The sequence below is a fragment of the Argopecten irradians genome, chromosome 7 (genome assembly GCF_041381155.1).
Source record: "Argopecten irradians isolate NY chromosome 7, Ai_NY, whole genome shotgun sequence".
Taxonomy (NCBI): domain Eukaryota; kingdom Metazoa; phylum Mollusca; class Bivalvia; order Pectinida; family Pectinidae; genus Argopecten; species Argopecten irradians.
The window spans coordinates 9,247,211-9,271,291 of NC_091140.1; the positions used below are offsets into that span (position 1 = coordinate 9,247,211).

Consider the following 24,081-nt stretch of genomic DNA (forward strand, 5'->3'; position numbering starts at 1 on the left):
TTTGAGACAGATCCCTTCAGTACTTTCTGAGAAATAATGGTAACATCAATTGTTAACTGACGGACCACGGATCACGGACGAAAGTCTTTTTGAAGAGGCCACCATCTGATGATGGTGGGCTAAAAAGTTTATACAAAATGCAAGTCTTGGTTGGTAAGTTGTTTTCTCCTGAAATGCATCCAACCCAAATAGATCTGGGATATTACTTCAGTGATGGTAACATCATAATATGGATGAAGATTAAAAGCTTCAAAATGGCTTGTTAAATTTTTGCTATTTAAAACTATTTCTACAATTTCCAGACAGATGCTGGAGTCATTGATGTAAAATAAATTAGTCAGTTTTAATAATATAACAGACATGGTTTGTATTTCTTTATTTTTTATTTGACATCTTCAAAATTAATATAAAAATATTTAATATAAAAATATTATGTTCATATGGCAAATTTCTTTTTAGTTGACTAGCATGTAATACTTGGAATAAGAGGTCCTAAAGATCATTGTTCAACATCATCAAATATGATACATACATACAATACGTCCTATTAACAGCCAGGGTCATGTAAGGACGTGCCAGGTTTGTTGGTGGAGGAAAGCCGGAGTACCCGGAGAAAAACCACCGGCCAGCGGTCAGTACCTGGCAACTGCACCACATGGGATTCGAACCCGCATCCCAGAGGTGGAGGGCTTGTGGTAATATGTCGGGACATCTTAACCACTCGGCCACCGCGGCTACCTTGGCATTAGCTGTATAGGAAATTAATTAGATATTGTGTCATGGTAGCCATCTTCGATTTTGAATCAACGACATGTAACAACACTTTGTCAAGATCATGTCAGGGTCATTCCAGGCAAGTTTCAGCCAAACTGCACCGATAGAACTTGAGAAGTTCAAAATGTGTTTTCAAGATAACAGCTGTTGTTATGTATGACACTAAATACATGTAGTTATGAGATAAGGGAGATAACTCCTATAGCTTTTTTTATCAATACATCCTATAAAGGTCATATCATAAGTCTAGGTTATAGAACTTTCTAGAATATAATCATGTATAAACAAATATGTTTGTAAACATGTTGATTTTAAGTAGAGATCTAGAATGATCTATTTCCAGAAAGTTATGTGTGTTTATTTCTAGAAGAAGAAGGTTCTCCAATATTCTTGAATTAGGGTTAAGCTATATATACTCCAGCTGCCCAAGGCTAATCAGAACTGTAATGAGACCTGTAATAAGACATATCAAGAATTGTACAGCGCCATATAAGATTCTATTGGGAGAGCTATTGTGACTTTATCTGTGGATTATTACAACACTTTGTGTGGATTTATTCATATTGCCTGGAACTTTACAAATCATCAGTGGACATTCAATTTCCTTGTGGATTTGTGATTATTGTTAATTTGAAACCTGGAAGGATCAAGGATTATACCAGGACATTCGCATACAGATAAGTAACACTTTAAATCATCGTATTACTCTTGTACCACCACCAATTACTTTAGATATTGTAAACCATCTCTGTATAATATTGTATATATAATTAAATTGCGTTTTGAATTTAGCTGCTGGTTTCTCCTTTCTGTTATTCGTTAATGTAACACTGTGGCATCCATCTTGAATTTCCGATCAACCCAAAAAATAACAACAATTCGTCGGGACCATATCAGACTAGTGCTCATTTCATGCAAGTTTCTGCTAAATAACCGGTAGAGCTGTATTTAGCCTATTTGACCCCTGTGACCTTGACAGTAGGTGAAGGTTATTCATTTTCACAGCTTCAGTAGCCCTTAATTCATCCCAACATACCACAGGCCAAAAAGGAGTACCTGGGAACTTTAGATTAGTTAGAAGAAGTCGCTCAAAGATTTTAGCCTATTTGACCCCTGTGACCTTGAATGTAGGTCAAGGTAATTCATTTTTACAACTTTGGTAGCCCTTCATCCCGACATACTACAGGCTAAATATGAGTACCCTGGACCTTTCCGTAAGGTAGAAGTTATCAATTTTTTTAGCCTATTTGACCCCTGTGACCTTGAAAGTAAGTCAAGGTCATTCATTTTCACAACTTTGGTAGCCCATCATTCATGCATGCTACAGGCCAAATATAAGTACCCTGGAACTTTCGGTTAGTTAGAAGAAGTCCTTCAAAGATTTAAGCCTATTTGACTCCTGTGACATTGAAAATAGGTCAAGGTCATTCATTTTCACAACTATAGTAGCCTTTATCCCAGCATGCTACAGTCCAAATATGAGTACTTTGGGCCGTACGGTTATTGAGAAGAAAACATTTGAATGGAAATTTTACACATGGTGCACAGCAGGCGATGGACGGGGGACAATGACAGAGGGTACATGAATATAGGTCATCCTGACCCTTCGGAGACAAGAGGACATACAAATCTGAGGAGTTCCTCTTCAAAATACATAATAACCTTTGTTTGAATTCACATTATGTAGATGGGAATTGATAGAGTAACATGTAGGAAGGGCATAGGGATGGTAGATATTAGGACTTACATTGAAGGTATATAGGCACAATTATTGGATCAAATGTGGTAATAAAAATACAGACTGTAGGATGCATTTAACATATGAACATTTGTAACTTTAATATGTGGTACAAACATATTATAAAATCAGTATCACAGCTACCTTTGATTTCTATTTAGACTTCATCAGTACCAGCATTACCAATTAAGCACTGGGAGGTCAGGTAACATTTCATGAAGATTACTTATTTCCTGGAATGCTGATACAAGTCAATCCTATCAAACATCAATTATAGATATCAATTCTATTCTTACTTGCAATAACAAATTTTACTGCAAATTGAAATTTTGATTGTACTAAAAGAACAACAAAAGGCCCAAGAGGCCTTAACGGTCACCTGAGTGCTGATACAGAAAGAGAATTACAAAGTTGGTTTAAATCTCACCATCGGCGGATTTAATTTTAACTATTTTTTTATCTCCTTTTTTTGGTTTTAAATGTAAAAAGCATTTTTGAATAAAAACAAACTTTAAATTTGAACCTTTGTATCAGAAGTTATCTTTATTATTTTTCTTTTTGACAGTTACTGTTATATGTATTGGTAAAAATAAGAAGAAATTTTTTACTGCACCTACATGTACCTAAAATTCTAATTTGCTTTTCCAATGTAAAACAACAAATCCAAAATTAGCTTTTCTCTACATCAGGAATACACATTCGACCCGTTGCGCGGGGGGATACAAAATTTTCCAAATATAAACTAACGGTATAGTAAACTTGACCCACTCCTTTGGGGAAAACATGAGAACCCAGGGTCATATAATTCATAACTTTTGTAAAGGACCTAAAAATTTAAACGAATTTGGTGCAGTGGTTGTGGAAAATAGGTTGATAAATGCAAATTGTTTGTCGCCGCACGACGGAAGACACATGATGATGGACAAAAGGTGATTAAAATAGGTCACTTGAGACTCTCAGTTGACCAAACAATATTATGTACCTGGTAGCTAAAAACAGGTAAAACAATATTTATCATTACAATGTAAGTTTTATAAAACACATTAATCACGACTGTATGTACTAGTCAGGTTTATCATATCGTATATCAAAATAATTGATATAATGGATTATGCTTCAGTATACAATGGAACACAGTGACTGGACATCATGCAAATCGTTTTATAAAACATAAATACATTTTATATCACTATGAAAATAACAGTCTTTTTTAATAATAGCTAAAACGTTTTTTCATCATAACTTTATATCAATCTCCTAATTAGAGAAAATTTGGTCAAACGAAACGTTTCAAATAAGAGCCGTATTGGACCTGCATAATCCCCATAGAAATTTTAATTACACAACTGAGAAGAGCAGATCATCAACTGTTCCTTGTTACAGCTGATTCTTGTAAGAGACAACTGATCAGGAACTTCATCAGGGTTCCATCTTTTTCTTTCATTTTATCAGGACCATGATAAATGATTTGATATGGAGGAGATTCACGACAGTTTAACCCTCTGCAAGCCTCGGGTTAGACTGATGTGAATCTCCTCTGATGGTACTGATATCTTCGTCCTACTAAACAGGAAGATTTAATAAAGGGAAGATACACATTTATCTACTAACTTATCAAATTAGATATTTTTTATTCTACTTTCTCAAAAACTTCTTTAAACTTGTTGTACTGTGACAAAACAAGAATCCAAATCACTTTGAAATGCTCAAAACCAAAGAAATATTAGATATATCAAAACCATTTAAATACAGTCTTTTTAACAGGTAAACATCAATGAATTATGTGAAAGCAGGTGGACTTCCGATAGCGCATTATGTCAAAGTTTAGCATGCGCATGAAGAACAAGCTTGAGGTCAAGGTGATAAGGATTGTCCAATTGGACTGTACATATTAAAGCACCGTTACAATATGTGTACATGTGGAGGCCAGTCTAGTGGGTGGTTCCGTTAATTGGTATCTAGTCAGTTGAATTGAATTGAAGAGTTTAACGTACCATCATGTAATAGTTTCTGGGAACGCGTGCTAGTCAGTTTGCCAATGACAGTCAATAAGCTGTGTAAACGCTGCTCTCATTGGCTGTCGCTTCAATGTAGGGGTGGAGCTTAACAGTCGTAAACGTCTGTTGGCGTGGCGATAACCAAGATCAGAAACGTATAGTATACTTAAGATGATCGGCATTGTAAGCTTTATAATGTAAAGTGATTACACAAATAAATTTTATTTACCTCATGTACAGACTCTTAATCAGCGCTCCTGAAGTAGGTATTGAAATAGCTACTGTTGTAGCGGAAAAGTCAGGCAGAAATTGTACGGAAAAGATATCACCTGCTTCTGACTAGCTTTACCGCAAGGTATGGGAAACCAAATAAAGTACAATGTACGACCGACCATCGTGTCTAGTCAAAATATATTCTGATAAAACACGGCTTTGACACATACCTGGATGTGAGTAGGGGATGTTATTCCAGCTGTAGACATAGAGTTTTAACTTTGTCACCAGTATTTAATCAGATAGATGCATTTGAATCTAATGTTGACAATTTCTCAGCTAGACCGACATTTTGTAAACTACAGCTGTGCATGCGCCAACCTCGAGCTCCGAGAACATTATCTGTGAGGGTCGTGTTTGATCAGAATATAGTTTGACAAGACACAATCAATTGTCAGCCATACCTGATTCGGTTTCCACACCTAACATTATAGATGGATCTTGCAGCAGAAAGTCAGTCAGAATGTGATACCTTTTCCTCTACAAGAGTAGCTAGATTTGGTTGTGGCAGATATCTCTGTACAATGAGGAAGAAATGATTATCTTGCAGTTAATAGGGAAAAGATCACTCAACTGCGCTCGACAATAACATGACATCATCAATACATGCAGCGACCATTATCGGCATTGTCTAAATATGCATTGCAATGCCCCTGTAATGATGGCACTTTGAAAAGGTTTATAAACAACTGAAATTTTACAATCTTTCGATAAGTATGAGAGAAATACATGATCACACGTGGGTCTGTCAATAGGACAGGTGTATTTCAACCATTATAAAAGATTTTGTATGTCAACCCTCTGCAAGTCTCGGGTTGACTAGTACAAATCTTTCACTCTTGAGATATCCCTGTCCACTTGACAGACCTATTTAAGATTCCTATTCATGATCTGTCATACCACTTTTGAAATTATTGAAATCCAACACTGAGGTAAAGATAACAGAAATGAACAGGTCCTGGATTCTTTGACAACGCTTAGTGATTCTCTGTGTCAATATTGGGTGGATCTATCCAAAGATTTTCCCTGTATAGAATTCCTCCAGCTTGCCCGGTTGTGTCAGTGCCAGCCCTCGCATACTGTCCCTTTTTACCTGCAATACATATAACACAATGATAATATAACATACTTTAAACCACTTTATTTTACAAGATACAAATTTTCATGTATTTTCGAGACAGCTTAAATATTACAAATTTAAATGTGTCACAAATAGTTGTTTTAACTGTATAATTAGGAATACAGTAGAACTTGGTTCATACGAACTCGGATAATATGGCAACCCGGCTTAACATGAAGTACTTTGCAGGATCGGCTTGCATGGTGCGATCACTGGAGCGGAACTAATCTCTAGCCACCTGACACTATGTTACAAATACAATCACAATTTCAAACCGTACATGATTTTTATAGAGGGATTACAATTATTTAGGTGTGAACAATGTTAGTGCTTTGAACTTTATACTCTGCAAAATAGACTTTAGGCAGTTCACTAGCCACCATCATTTCAGTTAACATACGCAGAATTACTTTCTGTATCACTTACTTTGAACATACGTCTCGGTACGTAAGTTATGTCTGTTAAATTAACAACAAACCTGTATGTAATTGTAGCCTTAGCTTCCTTTTCCAATAGTCGTCTCAGAAATGTAACAACAAACCTGTATGTAATTGTAGCCTTCCTTTTCCAATAGTCGTCTCAGAAATGTAACAACAAACCTGTATGTAATTGTAGCCTTCCTTTTCCAATAGTCGTCTCAGAAATGTAACAACAAACCTGTATGTAATTGTAGCCTTCCTTTTCCAATAGTCGTCTCAGAAATGTAACAACAAACCTGTATGTAATTGTAGCCTTCCTTTTCCAATCGTCGTCTCAGAAATGTAACAACAAACCTGTATGTAATTGTAGCCTTCCTTTTCCAATCATCGTCTCAGAATGTAACAACAAACCTGTATGTAATTGTAGCCTTCCTTTTCCAATCATCGTCTCAGAATGTAACAACAAACCTGTATGTAACTGTAGCCTTCCTTTTCCAATTGTCGTCTCAGAATGTAACAACAAACCTGTATGTAACTGTAGCCTTAGCTTCCTTTTCCAATCGTCGTCTCAGAAATGTAACAACAAACCTGTATGTAACTGTAGCCTTCCTTTTCCAATAGTCGTCTCAGAAATGTAACAACAAACCTGTATGTAATTGTAGCCTTCCTTTTCCAATAGTCGTCTCAGAAATGTAACAACAAACCTGTATGTAATTGTAGCCTTCCTTTTCCAATAGTCGTCTCAGAAATGTAACAACAAACCTGTATGTAATTGTAGCCTTCCTTTTCCAATCGTCGTCTCAGAATGTAACAACAAACCTGTATGTAATTGTAGCCTTCCTTTTCCAATCGTTGTCTCAGAATGTAACAACAAACCTGTATGTAATTGTAGCCTTCCTTTTCCAATTGTCGTCTCAGAATGTAACAACAAACCTGTATGTAATTGTAGCCTTCCTTTTCCAATCGTCGTCTCAGAAATGTAACAACAAACCTGTATGTATGTAATTGTAGCCTTCCTTTTCCAATCATCGTCTCAGAATGTAACAACAAACCTGTATGTAACTGTAGCCTTCCTTTTCCAATCGTCCTCTCAGAATGTAACAACAAACCTGTATGTAATTGTAGCCTTCCTTTTCCAATCGTCGTCTCAGAAATGTAACAACAAACCTGTATGTAATTGTAGCCTTCCTTTTCCAATCGTCGTCTCAGAAATATAACAACAAACCTGTATGTAATTGTAGCCTTCCTTTTCCAATAGTCGTCTCAGAAATGTAACAACAAACCTGTATGTAATTGTAGCCTTCCTTTTCCAATCGTCGTCTCAGAATGTAACAACAAACCTGTATGTAATTGTAGCCTTCATTTTCCAATCGTCGTCTCAGAAATGTAACAACAAACCTGTTTGTAATTATAGCCTTCCTTTTCCAATAGTCGTCTCAGAAATATAACAACAAACCTGTATGTAATTGTAGCCTTCCTTTTCCAATCGTCGTCTCAGAAATATAACAACAAACCTGTATGTAATTGTAGCCTTCCTTTTCCAATCGTCGTCTCAGAAATATAACAACAAACCTGTATGTAATTGTAGCCTTCCTTTTCCAATCGTCGTCTCAGAAATGTAACAACAAACCTGTATGTAATTGTAGCCTTCAATTTCCAATCGTCGTCTCAGAAATGTAACAACAAACCTGTTTGTAATTATAGCCTTCCTTTTCCAATAGTCGTCTCAGAAATATAACAACAAACCTGTATATAATTGTAGCCTTCCTTTTCCAATTGTCGCTGTTTCTCCTGATATATGACGTCGGGTTTGTCGCCCCAGAGGCTGTCTGGCAGAATATCTATAGCAACTCTGCAACAGAGGATCAAACAACAGAGTTTAGTGAACTGGAACAGGTAAAGCAACAATATGTAGTGAACTGTAACAGGTGGAACAAAATGGTATGTAGTGAACTGTAATGAGTAGAACAATGGTATGTAGTGAACTGGAACAGGTGGAACAATGGTATGTAGTGAACTGGAATGGGTAGAACAATGGTATGTAGTGAACTGGAACAGGTGGAACAATGGTATGTAGTGAACTGGAACAGGTGGAACAATGGTATGTAGTGAACTGTAACAAGTAGAACAATAGTATGTAGTGAACTGGAACAAGTAGAACAATGGTATGTAGTGAACTGGAACAGGTGGAACAATGGTATGTAGTGAACTGGAACAGGTGGAACAATGGTATGTAGTGAACTGGAACAGGTAGAACAATGGTATGTAGTGAACTGTAACAGGTAGAACAATGGTATGTAGTGAACTGTAACAGGTAGAACAATGGTATGTAGTGAACTGGAACAGGTAGAACAATGGTATGTAGTGAACTGTAACAAGTAGAACAATGGTATGTAGTGAACTGGAACAGGTGGAACAATGGTATGTAGTGAACTGTAATAAGTAGAACAATGGTATGTAGAGAACTGGAACAGGTGGAACAATGGTATGTAGAGAACTGCAAGGGGTAGAACAATGGTATGTAGTGAACTGTAACAAGTAGAACAATGGTATGCAGTGAACTGGAATCGGTAGAACAATGGTATGTTCGTGAAATGGAACAGGTGGAACAATGGTATGTAGTGAACTGGAACAGGTGGAACAATGGTATGTAGTGAACTGGAACAGGTAGAACAATGGTATGTAGTGAACTGTAACAAGTAGAACAATGGTATGTAGTGAACTGTAACAGGTAGAACAATGGTATGAAGTGAACTGGAACAGGTGGAACATTGGTATGTAGTGAACTGTAACAGGTGGAACAATGGTATGTAGTGAACTGGAACAGGTGGAACAATGGTATGTAGTGAACTGGAACAGGTAGAACAATGGTATGTAGTGAACTGTAACAAGTAGAACAATGGTATGTAGTGAACTGTAACAGGTAGAACAATGATATGTAGTGAACTGTAACAGGTAGAACAATGGTATGTAGAGAACTGGAACATGTGGAACAATGGTATGTAGAGAACTGCAAGGGGTAGAACAATGGTATGTAGTGAACTGGGACGGGTAGAACAATGGTATGTAGTGAACTGGAACAGGTAGAACAATGGTATGTAGTGAACTGTAACAAGTAGAACAATGGTATGTAGTGAACTGGAACAGGTGGAACAATGGTATGTAGAGAACTGGAACAGGTGGAACAATGGTATGTAGAGAACTGCAAGGGGTAGAACAATGGTATGTAGTGAACTGGAACAGGTAGAACAATGGTATGTAGTGAACTGTAACAAGTAGAACAATGGTATGTAGTGAACTGGAACAAGTGGAACAATGGTATGTAGTGAACTGGAACAGGTAGAACAATGGTATGTAGTGAACTGTAACAGGTAGAAAAATGATATGTAGTGAACTGTAACAGGTAGAACAATGGTATGTAGTGAACTGGAACAGGTAGAACAATGGTATGTAGTGAACTGGAACAGGTAGAACAATGGTATGTAGTGAACTGTAACAAGTAGAACAATGGTATGTAGTGAACTGTAACAGGTGGAACAATGGTATGTAGTGAACTGTAACAGGTAGAACAATGGTATGTAGTGAACTGGAACAGGTAGAACAATGGTATGTAGTGAACTGGAACAGGTAGAACAATGGTATGTAGTGAACTGGAACAGGTGGAACAATGGTATGTAGTGAACTGGAACAGGTGAAACAATGGTATGTAGTGAACTAGACCGGGTAGAACAATGGTATGTAGTGAACTGGAACAGGTAGAAAACATTGACATGTATGTCAAACATATAGTGTTTAGTGAACTGGAACGGATGGAACAATGTTGACAAGTGAGGTAAAATAACTATTGTTTGGTGAACTGGAACGGGTAGAACAATTTTGACTAGTAAGGTAAAATATATAGTCAATAGTGTTTAGTGAAGTGGAAGGGCAGAAAAATTTTGACTAGCTAGGTCAAAGATCTGGTGTTGACAAGAAATCTCAAATATCTAGTGTTAAGTGAAGTGGTATGGTAGAATGACATTGACTGGCTATGTCTTAGTAAACTGAAATGGGTAGAACAATGTTGACTAGTTAGGTCAAATATCTGGTGTTTAGTGAACTGAAACGGGTAGAACAACGTTCACTAGCTATAGTTAGGTCAAATATCTAGTAGTGTTTAGTAAACTGGAGTGGGTACAACAACGTTGACTAGCTAGGTCAATTATCTAGTGTTTCTAGGTCTGTTATATGAACTTTGTACTGCACTTTATAAGAAAGGCTAAAATTACAAAGGTTGCAAGACTAGCTGAAAAGATTTGCTTTTGAATATTGTAGCGGATTAGACTGGGTCGGTGATTGGTGACCAGCTAGCTTAGCAGTACTAGTGTTCTGAGGTCTCAAGTTTGAATCCCATTCTGGCCGCTACAGTACAAGAACATTAACAGGAAGTGGTTTGTCTATATCTATGTAGACTTACTTTTGAACACCAACAGGAAGTGGTTTGTGTATATATCTAGGCCCGGTAGACTTACTTTTGAACACCAACAGGAAGCGGTTTGATTCTATCTATGTAGACTTTCTTTTGAACACCAACAATAAGTGTTTTGTCAATATCTATGGAGACTTACTTTTGAACACCAACAGGAAGCAGTTTGTCTATATCTATGTATACTTACTTTTGACCACCAACAGGAAGCGGTTTGTCTATATCTATGTAGACTTACTTTTGAACACCAACAGGAAGCAGTTTGTCTATATCTATGTAGACTCACTTTTGAACACCACCAGGCAGTTGTTTGTCTATATCTATGTTGACTTACTTTTGAACACCAACAGGAAGTGGTTTGTGTATATATCTAGGCCCGGTAGACCTACTTTTGAACACCAACAGGAAGCGGTTTGATTCTATCTATGTAGACTTACTTTTGAACACCAACAATAAGTGTTTTGTCTATATCTATGGAGACTTACTTTTGAACACCAACAGGAAGTGGTTTGTCTATATCTATGTAGACTTTCTTTTGAACACCAACAGGAAGTGGATTGTCTATATCTATTTAGACTTACTTTTGACCGCCAACAGGAAGTGGTTTGTCTATATCTTTGGAGATTTACTTTTGACCGCCAACAAGAAGTGGTTTGTCTATATCTTTGGAGACTTACTTTTGAACACCAACAGGAAGTGGTTTGTCTATATCTATGTTGACTTACTTTTGAACGCCAACAGGAAGTGGTTTGTCTATATCTTTGGAGATTTACTTTTGAACGCCAACAAGAAGTGGTTTGTCTATATCTTTGGAGACTTACTTTTGAACACCAACAGGAAGTGGTTTGTCTATATCTATGTAGACTTACTTTTGAACACCAACAGGAAGTGGTTTGTCTATATCTATGGAGACTTACTTTTGACCACCAACAGGAAGTGGTTTGTCTATATCTATGTAGACTTACTTTTGAACACCAACAGGAAGTGGTTTGTCCAGATCAATTAAGTCTGGTTGGATCGGGTGTCCATGAGATGTGACAAAACACTGGAAATCTGCAATCCGAAGAAAACAAATGAATGCCAACAAAAAAACTTTTGCATCGTCTATTTTTCAGTGATCTATATAAAATTTCAATGTTAGTCAGTAGAACACAGTGATTGTTTAACATGTTGACAATCACAATACATTATAGATATCCTACTCGCCACACCTCAACCTTTAACAAGGTGCTATTTGTGAAAAGTTAAAATACTTCTGTCGACTGTTCAAATTTAAGTTTAAAGTTATTAATTCAGACATATAATTGTACTACCCTGTAATTAACACTTTCCTGGCCCGTTTGTACCGTGTCTGATATCAATGATTACCATACAACAATGCAGACCAATCTGTTGTCTATACACTTACCTACAACATGTTTGAGTCGGGTTGTTGAGTTTACGCTGACAAACATTCTGCCACCTAGAACTCTACATAGAGCTTTCTTTGTCTCTTCACAATAATCAATGAGATCTGTATAAAAAATATTAATAAGACATGTTTAACTATTTGTATACATATAATAACCTTGTATAGACCTGTGTGTCTGTGCCTTAAATTTTGACCTCTAGTGGGCGTTTAGATCTTTGGCCTGCCCAACATTTGAAATTAAGTGATATGACTCTTTAGACCTAAGGCCTGCTAAACTTTTGATATTTAATGGGATCTTTAGGCCTTTGAACCTTTTGTAGAACTTCAGACAATAGGCCTGTCTAACTTTTGACCTTAGGCCTGCCTAACTTTGAACCTTTAGTGGAACTTTAGACCTTAGGCCTGCCTAACTTTGAACCTATAGTGGAACTTTAGACCTTTGGCCTGCCTAACTTTGAACCTTTAGTGGAACTTCAGACAATAGGCCTGTCTAATTTTTGACCTTAGGCCTGCCTAACTTTGAACCTTTAGTGGAACTTCAGACAATAGGCCTGCCTAACTTTGAACCTTTAGTGGAACTTTAGACCTTTGGCCTGCTTAACTTTGAACCTATAGTGGAACTTTAGACCTTTGGCCTGCCTAACTTTGAACCTTTAGTGGAACTTCAGACAATAGGCCTGTCTAATTTTGAACTTTAGACCTTAGGCCTGCCCAACTTTGAACCTTTAGTGGAACTTTAGACCTTAGGCCTGCAGCTTAACTTTGAACCTTTAGTGGAACTTTAGACCTTAGGCCTGCTTAACTTTGAACCTTTAGTGGAACTTTAGACCTTAGGCCTGCAGCTTAACTTTGAACCTTTAGTGGAACTTTAGACCTTAGGCCTGTCTAATCTTTGACCTTTGGCCTGCCTAACTTTGAGCCTTTAGTAGAACTTTAGACCTTAGGCCTGCCTAACTTTGAACCTTTAGTGGAACTTCAGACAATAGGCCTGTCTAACTTTTGACCTTTAGACCTTAGGCCAGCCCAACTTTGAACCTTTAGTGGAACTTTACACCTAAGGCCAGTCTATCTTTGAACTCTTGGTTGACCTTCAGGCCTTAGGCCTGCCAAACTTTGAACCTTTAGTGGAACTTTAGACCTTAGGCCTGCCTAACTTTGAACCTTTAGTTGAAATGTAGACCTTATGCCTGCCTAACTTTGAACCTTTATTGGAACTTCAGACAATAGGCCTGTCTAACTTTGAACCTTTAGTGGAACTTCAGACCTTAGGCCTGCCTAACTTTGAACCTTTAGTTGACCTTTAGACCTTAGGCCTGTCTAACCTTTGACCTTCAGACCTAAGGCCTGTCTAACTTTTGACCTTCAGACCTTAGGCCTGTCTAACATTGGAATTTTTTTAACCTTTTCTTGAGTTTTCTTTAATTTAAAAACATTTTGCTCAGGATTTACATACATCTTAGCCTGTGTTTTTGGTCAACATTAACATGTCCACAAAACCATGGAATGTCTAACTCTGGACAGTGGAGGACAACAGACCGGTTCAGTCGCAGCAGATGGTACTCCACGTTTTCTACAGAAACAACTGAAATAAATAAAAATTCATCAATATAAATCACGAAAGTCCAGATATTGATATAGAGAACACTTCATGTGACATTTTCTTACTGAGCAGGATTTAGCGATAGAGATGTACTAAGGCTATATAGAAAATATAGACGCACTGAGTCTATATAGACGTACTGAGTCTATATACTATTAGATAATATAGATGTACTAAGTCTCTATATAGACAATATAGATATACCGAGTCTATATAGACAATATAGATATACTAAGTCTATATAGACAATATAGATATACTAAGTCTATATAGACAATATAGATATACTGAGTCTATATAGACAAGATAGATGTACTGAGTCTATAGAGACAATATAGATATACTGAGTCTATATAGACAATATAGATATACTGAGTCTATATAGACAATATAGATGTACTAATTATATATAGACAATATAGATGTACTGAGTCTATATAGACAATATAGATGTACTGAGTCTATATAGACAATATAGATGCACTGAGTCTATATAGACAATATAGATGTACTGAGTCTAAGTTTATTGATTTCCATTACGCCCCATTGTTGAACATCTACCATCTTATCTAAAAGATACTGCTGATTACTTGAATAAAACGCCTTGCAATGACCTACCAGATGGCACTTGTTAGTAAGGATGGATGTTGTCTCTCTCTACACCAACATCCCGCACGCGGAAGGCATTGCTGCCTGTTGTGCGGTATGGAACAGACGTGTGTCTAACCATCCGTTGACCCAGAGTTTAGTAGATCTCCTTCAACTTGTCCTCACCCTTAACAACTTCAAGTTAATGACGACAACTACTTGCAAATCAGTGGTACATCTATGGGCACCAAGATGGCTCCTTCATATGCCAATGTATTCATGGGATACCTTGAATCTGCTATCTTAACATCAGCCCCAATCCAACCTTTCAGCTTAGGCCATGGGCTAGGAGGGTCCCACATGCACCCCCCCCCCAAACCTCCGAACCAATATTTTTCTTAACCCTTATGACCCACTGATCACAAATCAAAATGTTAACATTGCATAAGTTGGGATGAACTTCCGGTTATGACGTCATCAAGATGGCCGCTATCTCAAATTTCTCTAAAAAACGAAAAATAGTCATAACATTGACATTTTTCAACTGAAGAAGACAAATGAGGTATCAAAATGACCACAATAGAGCACTAAAAACATATCAGGACCACATAACCAAATATATGTAGTGATTTTTACGCAGGAAGTGAAAAAATAGGATTTTAAGCTCAAAAATGGTAATTTTTTAGTAAATTTTTCATATTTTACTTGACGCAGCAAAAACGTTTTCCACCGCAAACTATTATTTCTAATTAGTTTTTTGTCCACTTATAAATCAGTTTAAACAAAAACAATAAAAAAAAACAATGTTAACATTGTATAAGTTTCGGTTATGACGTCATCAAGATGGCCGCCATCACGAATTTCACTAAAAATGAAAAATATTCATAACATTGACATTTTTCAACTGAAGTAGACAAATGAGGTATCAAAATGACCACAATAGAACAACAAATACATATCAGGACCAAATCATCCAATATATGTAGCGATTTGTACGTAGGAAATGAAAAAATAAGATTTTAAGCTCAAAAATGGTAATATTTCAACAAATTTTTCATATTTGTCTTCATGCAGCAAAAATGTTTCCCAACAATTATTATTGATCGTAACCAGTTATTTCTTGTAAATCAGTAAAAACAACAACAAAATATACAGAAATGCAAAAGAGAATTATTGTTATACCATCATTTGGTTTACAAAGCATCACCGTTTGCGTATACAGATCATTTGATAGTGTATTTTTCCCAAACCGCCGAGACTACAGTTTCCTGGTGTCTTAGAATTTCCTGAATATAATAGTGGCTATTGAAAATTTAAATCTTAACAAAGAATTTTAGGTTGGCCGAATATCTAAGTGGGACTTCAAAATAATTCACTTTCATGTTCGAAATGTTGTACACTAGTAGCGTCTCAAACTGAATTATTAAAATGCCAACCAACTAATAGCTATATGGTATCAAATTAAAACTGAGGTAATTCTGTCATACTGTAAATACCATGACACTTTCCGAAACGTTTTGTGCCTTTTAGAATGAGCACACCCAGTGTTATTTCCTGTGTATAACGTCAGAAAATGTCAGATGGTTACTTAACAGTGTCACATATTTCTTTCACTAGTTCTTTGTCTTCGATAGCGATGAGCTGATGAGCTGATGTGACATTACATTACCGGGTTGCCATCGTGGTTGTAGCATGTCAACCGTCCATGGCCAGAGTTAACATAAGAAACATCAGTGTCAGGGATGTAGGAGCTCTTCCTGTTTCCAACCTAGTGATTCAAATATCGTATATGATGTTCCAGACTATCAGATCCACATTCTACGAAGGTTTGAGCTGGTTCTCCTTATTTCGTATGAAGCACAATTCCTCATTCTTGTGAACCTTCAGTGACCATAGATGGCACAGGTGGATTCTTTGAGGTCATAAATGAGGTCTGCAGTGAAGATCTACTATTTGCCAAGTCTGAAAAGCACTGTACAAAATTTTATTTCTGGAGAGTCTTCAATGGTCTCTTTACGCATACACCAGATGTGACACAACCAGCACCTTCAAGCGAGTGGGAAAAGTCAGACCAATGAAAAACATTTAACATTAATGGCCTCATTAATGACCTCGATGATATCACCTGTGCCATTTATGGGCGCACGAGGTCCACTAGATTAATGAATGGTACTTCATACAAATTATGGAGCTATGTGCTAAGGAGAACAAATTCCACCATTCGAATAATGTGGATCTGGTGTAGTTTCCATTATGCCGAAGAAGTCTGGAACAGTATATACGATATGTTAGAATCTGAGGGAGATCCCACATCTCTGAACCTATTGTTCCTGATATGAACTCTGGCCAAGGATGGGTTATGAAAGATGACAGGCTAGAACAACACTGGTAATGTACTGTCACATCAGCTCATCGACATTGAAGACAACGCAATGGCTCTCGACGAATTTGATACTGATATCTCGATTTATTCTGATAATTTGGACTACCAGCTACCAGACATGCCGAGTCTCTTCAGTGGATGGAGCAGTGAGGCGAGAAAGCACGTACAATGATAATAGATAATAATAAGAACCAGTGAAAGAAATATGTGACACTTTAGTAACCATCTAACATTTTGCCTATGCTATGCATAGGAAATAAACAATGAATGTTCTCATTTTCAAAGACACAAACGTTCTGGAAAATGTTATAAACAGAAACACAGGCTTAGGTTACATTTGTTACTCTATCAGTAGGTGTTGTGCTGTAATAATTATTTTTGAGATGCTAGTTAGCGTCAGTGGCTTCGAGTTCGAAAAATAGCATATGCCCATTATAAGCACCTGGTGATGTTTTGTAAACCTAATGAGGGTATAACAATAATTATCTTTTGCATTTCTATATATTATCATTTTTGTTGGTGTTTTCATTGATTTTTTGATTGATAAGATATCAAATAACTGATTACGAATAATAATTTGTTGTTGGGAAACATTTTTGCTGCATGAAGACAAATATGAAAAATTTGCTGAAAAATTGCCATTTTTGAGTTTAAAATCTTATTTTTTCATTTCCAACGTACAAATTGCTACATATATTGGATGTTTTGGTCCTGATATGTACTTGTTGTTCTATTGTGGTCATTTTGATACCTCATTTGTCTACTTCAGTTGAAAAATGTCAATGTTATGAATATTTTTCATTTTTAGTGAAATATGTGATGGCGGCCATCTTGATGATGTCATAATCGGAACTTATACAATGCTAACATTGCTTTTATTTCTTGTTTTTGTTTAAACTGATTTATAAGTGGGCAAAAAACTAATTAGAAATAATAGTTTGCGGTTGGAAAACGTTTTTGCTGCGTCAAGCAAAATATGAAAAATTTACTAAAAAATTATCATTTTTGAGCTTAAAATCCTATTTTTTCACTTCCTGCGTAAAAATCACTACATATAATTGGTTATTTGGTCCTGATATGTTTTTAGTGTTCTATTGTGGTCATTTTGATACCTCATTTGTCTACTTCGGTTGAAAAATGTCAATGTTATGACTATTTTTCATTTTTTAGTGGAATTTGAGATGGCGGCCATCTTGATGACGTCATAACCGGAAGTTCATCCCAACTTATGCAATGTTAACATTTTGATTTGTGATCAGTGGGTCATAAGGGTTAAGAAAAATATTGGTTCGGAGGTTTGGGGGGGGGGGGGGGGGGTGCATGTGGGACCCTCCTAGCCCATGGCCTAGCTGGCTCAGATTCATTGACGATATTGAAATCAAATGAACCTCCAACCGATAGTCTCTCGATGAATTTATTGAACATGTCAACACATTCCACAATACCATCAAATTCACTGCCGATATATCATCGGATACCAATATATTTCTAGACACTAGATCCACCTTAGTTGAAGGGGCCATTATTACTGACTTGTATTCCAAACCTACTGATTCTCACCTATACCTCCGTCCCACCAGTCATCATCCCTCGCATACCACCAGAAGCATTCTCTATTCACAAGCTTTACGAATCCGTCGCTGGCCACAAACCAAGCGTTGATCGAGAAAGAGATTCTGGATTACCTATCTACAGACACGCTATCCCAAAGGCATTAATGAACGTTAAATATACAAATTGACATCAATTGATCACTTGCTTTTCAATTAATTATCCCTACTTCCAGCATTTTCCCGTTCTGTTCTACGCGTTTTTGATCCTTTACATATGCTGCCCAGCAAAAGGTGACTAAATTTGGGACTTTGCTTCTTTGACAACACACCGAGGAGATAGGCGACTAAATTTGCATCTTATACTAATGAGCACTATAAATCAATTTCGCTACACATGACAACACACGTGGCACGCTTTCCAGTCATCGCTCATATCTTAGCGTTCTGCCGAACAGCCGAATAGCATGGATACATTTTTGTAGATCCGGCCTTCGGCTTCCACTTGCTGAAGGGTATATTGCGCTCCATTGTGCTAAATAGTTTAATATTTGTCTACTTTGTCCCGCATTACTGTTCGTATCCTATTATGTAATTGTGTTACGTTTTGTATGTCTTGATAAAGGGGCAGATCGCAATTTTGTTTTGTCCACACGGTTGGAATTACTTCCTTGTCCCATATAGACAATATAGATATACTGAGTCTATGTAGACAATATATATGTACTGAGTCTATATAGACAATATAGATGTACTGAGTCTATATAGACAATATAGATGTACTGAATCTATAGAGACAATATAGATGCACTGAGTCTATATAGACAATATAGATGTACTAATTATATATAGACAATATAGATGTACTGAATCTATAGAGACAATATAGATGTACGGAGTCTATATAGACAATATAGATGTACTGAGTCTATACAGACAATATAGATATAGACAATATAGATGTACTGAGTCTATATAGACAATATAGATGTACTGAGTCTATATAGACAATACAGATGTACTAATTATATATAGACAATATAGATGTACTGAGTCTATATAGACAATATATATGTACTGAGTCTATATAGACAATATAGATGTACTGAGTCTATACAGACAATATAGATGTAGTGAGTCTATATAGACAATATAGATGTACTGTGTCTATATAGACAATACAGATGTACTAATTATATATAGACAATATAGATGTACTGAGTCTATATAGACAATATATATGTACTGAGTCTATATAGACAATACAGATGTACTAATTATATATAGACAATATAGATGTACTGAGTCTATATAGATGTACTGAGTCTATATAGACAATATAGATTTACTGAGTCTATATAGACAATATAGATGTACTGAGTCTATATAGACAATACAGATGTACTGAGTCAAATAATTTGCCTTAAGGCTCGTGGCATATCAAATTATTGAACTCGTTTGATAAATTCCATATCACATAGTCACTCATATAAGATCCTCTATACAGACAATGTGGAATTTTAAAATAATTATCACTTAAATGTCTTGCTATTGAGGTAGTCGAGCTAACAAACAAAGAATTCTCACCCTACCTCTTTGTGACTTCTTATCAATGCACTGGTCTACGACGTCTAGGAAATCAGAAGAAAGGACAGCTTTAAGAGTTTTCTTGGGGAAAACTCCAGCTAGACACAAGTTATCTAAGCCAAGCAATAAGGAGTCTATCTTCATGGAATCTATGTTTTCCTCATACAAGATATCCACAAACACTTCGAGCTCTCGTATTTTTGATCTACTCATCTGACCAGAAGCAAACAGATTAGTAAGAGCTATAAAACCATCGAGACCACAGGTTTGTTCCTCCTTCAGTAAGTTAGTGACAAGTTGATCCACGGCCGCAGTGGTGAGCTGAAAAAACTCATTATACTCATGGTAGTAATGGTGACTGATGGCCTCACCAAGCTTTACAGCGTCTGACATCGGGTGTGGGACAAGGAGCACTTCTGATACCCTGCCAATTAAGTCACTAATGGTATGCTGAACATAAACTGAATATCTGTGAGCTCTTCTAAGTCTGAAACTTAAGTCGGCAGAGAAACATTCCGTCAAGTCTTTGAGATCTGCGCTGTTTATCTTTGCATTAATCAAATTCAGAACATCTCTATAAAATACAATGTGTTTAGAGCTGTCAATGTAAGTGCTGACTTTAGTAATACTGGGATCTTCTATAAGATGTAAACATATGTGTAAGAGAGTCACTAGATCTGTTTCGCCTTTACAAAAATCAGACATCCTTTCTTTTATTTTTTTCTTTGTAGCAGTATCATAGGGTTGACTGTCCAAGCAGTCCAAGGCTATGGGGAGCCACCGACTATTTCTTCCAAAGCCATTTCTAAAAAGCAGATTCAGTTCCACATACATCTTGAAAGCATCTGGGGATAAAGTATGAAGCTTCCATTTCAACAAAAGCTTCAAAAACACAATAGAATTTTGAAACATGCCTGCATCCAGGGGGGTATTGATCAGATACAACAGTTTACTAAAATGAGATAAATCTCCACCTCTAGATCTGTGTTGCCTTAACATCCAGCCAAGCATGCTGACAAAATGAATAGAATATGTCGGATGCAAAGTTTTAAAATTCTCCTCCATAATACGAGTAAGAATACCGAGGGAATCTGATGAGAGACAAAAATAATGTAATCTGTACATTGTCATCACACTAAGCATTTCAACAGCGTTCAAACTTGTCTTGGTATGGAGGAACGTCTCCCACTGATCTACGAATTTTAGTTGCATTCTTTTAGAAACGAAACGCCTGTCTAGGTAGTTTTTTATAGAGGATATTCTAACAAGAAGTGACATGTTTCCAAGCTCCAGATGTTCAATCAGTTTCTTTTCGATCCTGTCAAAGATGTCCTTTCTGATGATCTTCGGAATGTGGTAATTTGATGAATTGCAATCGCATAAATGTACCAAAATGGTTAAAATATTTTCAGGACATTTCATAACAGTCTCATCTGTGACAAGTGCATACCAAATCTGGGGGAAAATCCTTGGATAAATATCCTCACCAACCCAACGGTGTAAGTTTATCTTCTGTCCGGTCGTAACTGTATTACAGAATGATAACGCTCGCACAAACTGTTGCTTTTCTAGACCAGTCAAGTAGCCAACAGAGTTCAGATGTTTAATATGTGGAAGTAGATACTGGTATTTTACAACGTCTCTATTACAATAGGTTTCTAAAACCATCTGGAATTTTCGGAGATCCTCAAAACAAAGGTGTCCTGTGGGTTCATTTAAAGTGAAGAAAAGTTTGTGTATCACAGGGTGATTGGTATAAACTTCCTGAATTCCTAGATAGTTCAGACACAAGAACACATGAGCTTTCTCGCCGACTGTCATTGTCGGTAAACGTTCATTTATCAGTGATAACAGAGGCTCAATCTCTGCACAACTGAAGAAGTCTTTCAATAAAGACTGCTCATGAAACAGCTGTGCGATACCTGTGTTACCTGATGACAAGCCCCTTTGTCCTGTAAAACTGTTATTCTGGAACATATTACAAATAGCTTTAAATGGGTAATTTCCATCAGAATAAACAGCTGCTATGATTGCATCTAAAGTTTTCACCAATTCTGCACCACTAACTTCCTTTCCCCCCAATGCAGCTTCCATTAGAAAATCTTTCAATATCTGCTGTCCTTGCTGACAATTCAGTACATTAACCGTTTCCACTTTCACATCCCATTCCTTGCGCTGTGTGTCTGAACTGATGCCTGAAGAGAGCCAGTTGTTTCCACAATGGGGTTGACAAAATGGTCTCAATCTTTTGCTACCTTTCCAATGACTGATATGAAGCTGTCGGACTCCATGAAATGGAGATACAACATCAGCACAGAAAGCAGAGTGTGGGATGGCTGAACAAGGAACGAATGGACCGACATTTCGAAGAAATGAGAAACTCCTTCGGCAGATTTGAGCAGATCCAGGCTGGAAAAGTCGACAGAGCGGATGGGTCATCCGAAGAATCATCTGAAACATTACAGAAAAGACCGTTAGTTTATCAAGGCAAAATCACAATATCAGCGTACACACCAAAAATTGAATGACGAATCTTGCGAATCGGCAAAACGAGATATTTTTGTAATCCAAGATAATTTAAGGTGATATTTTTTCAAAAATCGATCATTGCAATTTGGTTCTTGTGTAAGAGCACATGATTTGAAACAAACATTCAAAAACAAAAGGGCCAGAGGGCCTGTATTGCTCCCCTTTTTAGTAATTATAATATCACAAAGACTCTTACAATTAGAAATAGCAAAACTGACCCCACAATTTCTTTGATTATGAATCACAAACATATGACAATGCTATAAATACAATAATATATTAGGGGAGGGGGGGGGGAGGTCAGTCCCATCATTGTCTATTTTTGAATCACCGCCCTATAAGCATGCTAGCATTGCATTATGAGTACTATCCCAAGCTTAGTTTAAGCGTGTTTGTACACTGACTGTGACGTTGGGCGACGACTGATTTTCCTTTGATGTCCGGCGGCACAGCCTTTGATGTAGCTTGCAGGTGCCAGGCTTACCATCTTATTTTCTGAAGCCGGCTGTCATTTTTTAAAGATGAATATTTAAGACATTTCTTTAAATCTTGTCCTTAAACCAATGACTAAACATCGTGAAATTTATTTAGCTTTGCAATGGTGTCCCTTTTGACTCGATGAGACAAGTATTTGTTGAGAAAAATGGTGGTTTTTATTCTGGGTTTATAGGCGTCTCCTGGTATTCAGTAATGTTAAGAGACAGAGACAGGTATGGTAGCACCGCTAAATCTGGCTATATAGCTAGATTTGACTATATAGCCAAATCTGACTACATGTATAGTGGACAAATGTAAACAAACAGGTGAGGTATGGTCACATTTTTCTCATGCAGTATGAAAGCATGAAAGACGAAACATGTAAGTCGGTGATATGAATAATGTTTGCCAACTTGTTCATTTGCAGGCATTTTTTAAAATTCCATCGTTGCAGTTATTTAGTATCTATTATCACTATTCCACGTAACAAAACTATAGCGAGGTGATCCAATATGGTGTCGTGTCGTCTGCAGATAAGCATCCACCCAATGAAGATTCAGGCCACAGGTGTGCTTGGAGCATGCGAATCCTGTATAAAACTGACCATGTGCAAAAAGTACTTAGTTGGCTCATAAACAATAAGATATATGGCATATTTCAAATGGTAAATTTGGATTTTATATCTTTTTCATCAGAACATGAAGATGAAAAGATGCGAGTACCAAAAAATGCAACAACAGATTTTTAAACAAAAGGCCCATGGGCCTTAACGGTCATATGACTATAAGCACATTACAACGTAATCGTTTAAAGATTTTAGCATATTTGACCTCTGTGACCTTGAATGAAGGCCAAGGTCATTCATTTTAACAAACTTGGTAGCCCTTCATCCCAGCATGTCACAGGCCCAATATCAGGTCTCTAGGCCTCCTAGTTATTCTCAAGAAGTCGTTTAAACATTTTAATCTATTTGACCCCTGTGACCTTGAATGAAGGTCAAGGTCATTCATTTGAACAAACTTGGTAGCCCTTCATCCAAGCATTTTATGGACCAAATATCAGGTCTCTAGGCCTCTTAGTTATTCACAAGAAGTTGTTTAAAGGATTTTTTAGCCTACTTGACCTCTGTGACCTAAAATGAAGGTCAAAGTCATTCACTTGAAGAAACTT

General features: G+C 36.9%; 1 protein-coding gene across 1 annotated transcript in view; it reads right to left on the bottom strand.

The window, feature by feature from the left end:
* Window positions 1-364: 364 nt before the first annotated feature.
* Window positions 365-24,081, bottom strand: part of LOC138327489 (uncharacterized) — a 35,005-nt gene continuing 11,288 nt past the window's right edge. Inside the window, exons 2-7 of the mRNA XM_069273614.1 lie at window positions 19,911-22,356; window positions 13,651-13,779; window positions 12,195-12,299; window positions 11,752-11,839; window positions 8,068-8,173; window positions 365-5,875 (exon numbers count right to left, since the gene is read on the bottom strand). Of these exons, the coding sequence (XP_069129715.1) occupies window positions 5,792-5,875; window positions 8,068-8,173; window positions 11,752-11,839; window positions 12,195-12,299; window positions 13,651-13,779; window positions 19,911-22,356 (2,958 nt within the window). The 3' untranslated portion in view covers window positions 365-5,791. The remainder of the gene's footprint in view (window positions 5,876-8,067; window positions 8,174-11,751; window positions 11,840-12,194; window positions 12,300-13,650; window positions 13,780-19,910; window positions 22,357-24,081) is intronic.